Source organism: Peromyscus maniculatus, chromosome 1 (assembly GCF_049852395.1).
Source record: "Peromyscus maniculatus bairdii isolate BWxNUB_F1_BW_parent chromosome 1, HU_Pman_BW_mat_3.1, whole genome shotgun sequence".
In the NCBI taxonomy this organism is placed as follows: Eukaryota; Metazoa; Chordata; class Mammalia; order Rodentia; family Cricetidae; genus Peromyscus; species Peromyscus maniculatus.
This window is the reverse complement of record NC_134852.1, coordinates 97575631-97577632: the sequence shown is the minus strand read 5'-3', so window position 1 is coordinate 97577632 and position 2002 is coordinate 97575631. Positions and strand designations below refer to the sequence as shown.

The 2002-nt window shown below is 38.1% G+C and overlaps 1 protein-coding gene across 1 annotated transcript; it reads left to right on the top strand.

Moving 5' to 3' along the window:
• The first annotated feature begins 611 nt into the window (after positions 1-611).
• LOC102915654 (olfactory receptor 14A2-like) lies at positions 612-1619 on the top strand. The gene has a single exon (XM_006996528.1). It carries the CDS (start codon positions 612-614, stop codon positions 1617-1619), a length of 1008 nt encoding a protein of 335 aa, XP_006996590.1.
• Positions 1620-2002: the final 383 nt, after the last annotated feature.

The following is a 2002-nucleotide window of genomic DNA, read 5'->3' as shown; positions in this document are numbered from 1 at the left end:
GATACAATAGTCCTAGGAGCTGATCATTCCTGCTTCAGGCGCAGGCTCACCATTGAGGGATTTGCATGAAAAAAAGTTCTGTTCAAGAAAGATTGAAGCCAATTAATAAAGACATCAGGTATCATTCAAAGAGTCTAGAACACATGATAAAATGTGGCAGACAAAAATGTTTTGAAAATATATAGGTACTCTAGTCTTTAGCTTTGGAGAATGTCACTTATTAACTTTAGGTGAAATCCCTTTGCATGATAAGTGTGGCTATGCAAAGTTAAGACAAAGGAAATAAAGCAGTGAAAGGAGAGACACCAAGGTTTTATTCTGCTGTCTGTCATCTACCCGACAACCGCCGTTTCAAGAGAAGAGTCCATTCTAAAAATTAAAACAACCATGGTTCAATAAATTGCCATGAATGGTAAATTAGTACAACTTATGTATCAAGGGAAAGTAGCACCTTATGGTAACATAAGGCAAGTGTCATAACAATGTGGAGCTAAATATGTAGTGCCCCATTCCTTTTCCACTGAGCATTTCTGTACAACAGTGCAACTATTTGGGACTGTGTCAATTTTTGTTCATTTCTCCTACCTGACAGACCACTGGAAGAAGCTATAATGCCTAACTTCACTAGAATAACAGGATTCACCCTCACGGGGTTTTCAGACATCCAGGAGCTACAGACTGTCTGTGGAGTGTCTTTCCTGGTAATGTACCTAGCAATCCTGATGAGTAACTTCCTCATCATCACTCTCATCACTTTAGACATGAAGCTCCAAACACCCATGTATTTCTTCCTGAAGAATTTGTCCCTTTTTGATATCTTCCTTGTGTCTGTCCCAATCCCAAATTTCTTTGTAAATAGCCTAACTCACAACAATTCCATTTCTGTTCAGGGTTGTGCCTTCCAGATACTTTTAATGACTTCCTTCTCAGCAGGAGAGATATTTGTCCTGACTGTCATGTCCTATGACCGCTATATTGCCATCTGCTGTCCCCTGCAATATGAAGTCATTATGAATAGTGGAATCTGTGCACTGATGGTGGTTGTATCCTGGGTCACTGGGGTACTCTTTGGGACTGTCTACACAACCGGCACATTTTCCATGCCTTTCTGTGGCTCCAATGTGATTCCACAGTTTTTCTGTGATGTCCCCTCATTGCTAAGAATTTCCTGCTCTGAAACACTTGGTGTAATTTATACAAGTATTGGTATTGGCATGTTGCTATGCATGTCTTGCTTTATCTGTGTGGTGATCTCTTACTTTTACATTTTTTCCACTGTGTTGAAAATTCCTACTGCTAAAGGTCAGTCCAAAGCATTTTCCACTTGCATTCCCCACCTCACTGTTTTCACTGTTTTTGTAGCTACTGCCTGCTTTGTCTATCTGAAGCCTCCCTCAGATGTACCATCAATCACAGACAGGCTCTTTTCTGTGCTCTATACTGTACTACCTCCAGCACTCAATCCGTTGATCTACAGCCTGAGGAACAGTGATGTCAAATGTGCTCTGAAGAGGTTGCAGCAAAATCTCTGCCCAAGGAGTTCACTTCATTTAACACTCCAAAATATCTGTCAGTGGTATAGTGCCTCACAAGTTACAAGCAAGATGTTTAATTCTTGACATAGGAAACACAAGTATAGTGTTCATTTTGGGCCTGAGTAAATAACACTCAGAATAAGGATGATATGATATAATATCAGAAAATTAGATTATATGACACTAACATATGAAGTCATGGTTGTGGTTTCTTCTCTGGTGTGCTAAAGCTGTTCTCATTTAGGAACTATAATTATCTAAAAGAATTGTTCATTTATTTTCACAGTAAGATTCAATATCTTATCATTTGATAATTCCATATATGATTCATTTACAAATAAAAATAACAACTATAAAATCAAAACAACTTAAAACGTGGAGTTATATGAACAATCAAGGTAAATTTACACATAGTTTCTTTGCTAATCTTTCTAGTAATTAGAAACAATAGTTAAGGAGTCAACCCA

Coding starts and splice junctions, on each gene's coding strand:
- LOC102915654 (XM_006996528.1), top strand. CDS start 612: ATGCCTAACTTCACTAGAATAACAGGATTCACCCTCACGGGGTTTTCA.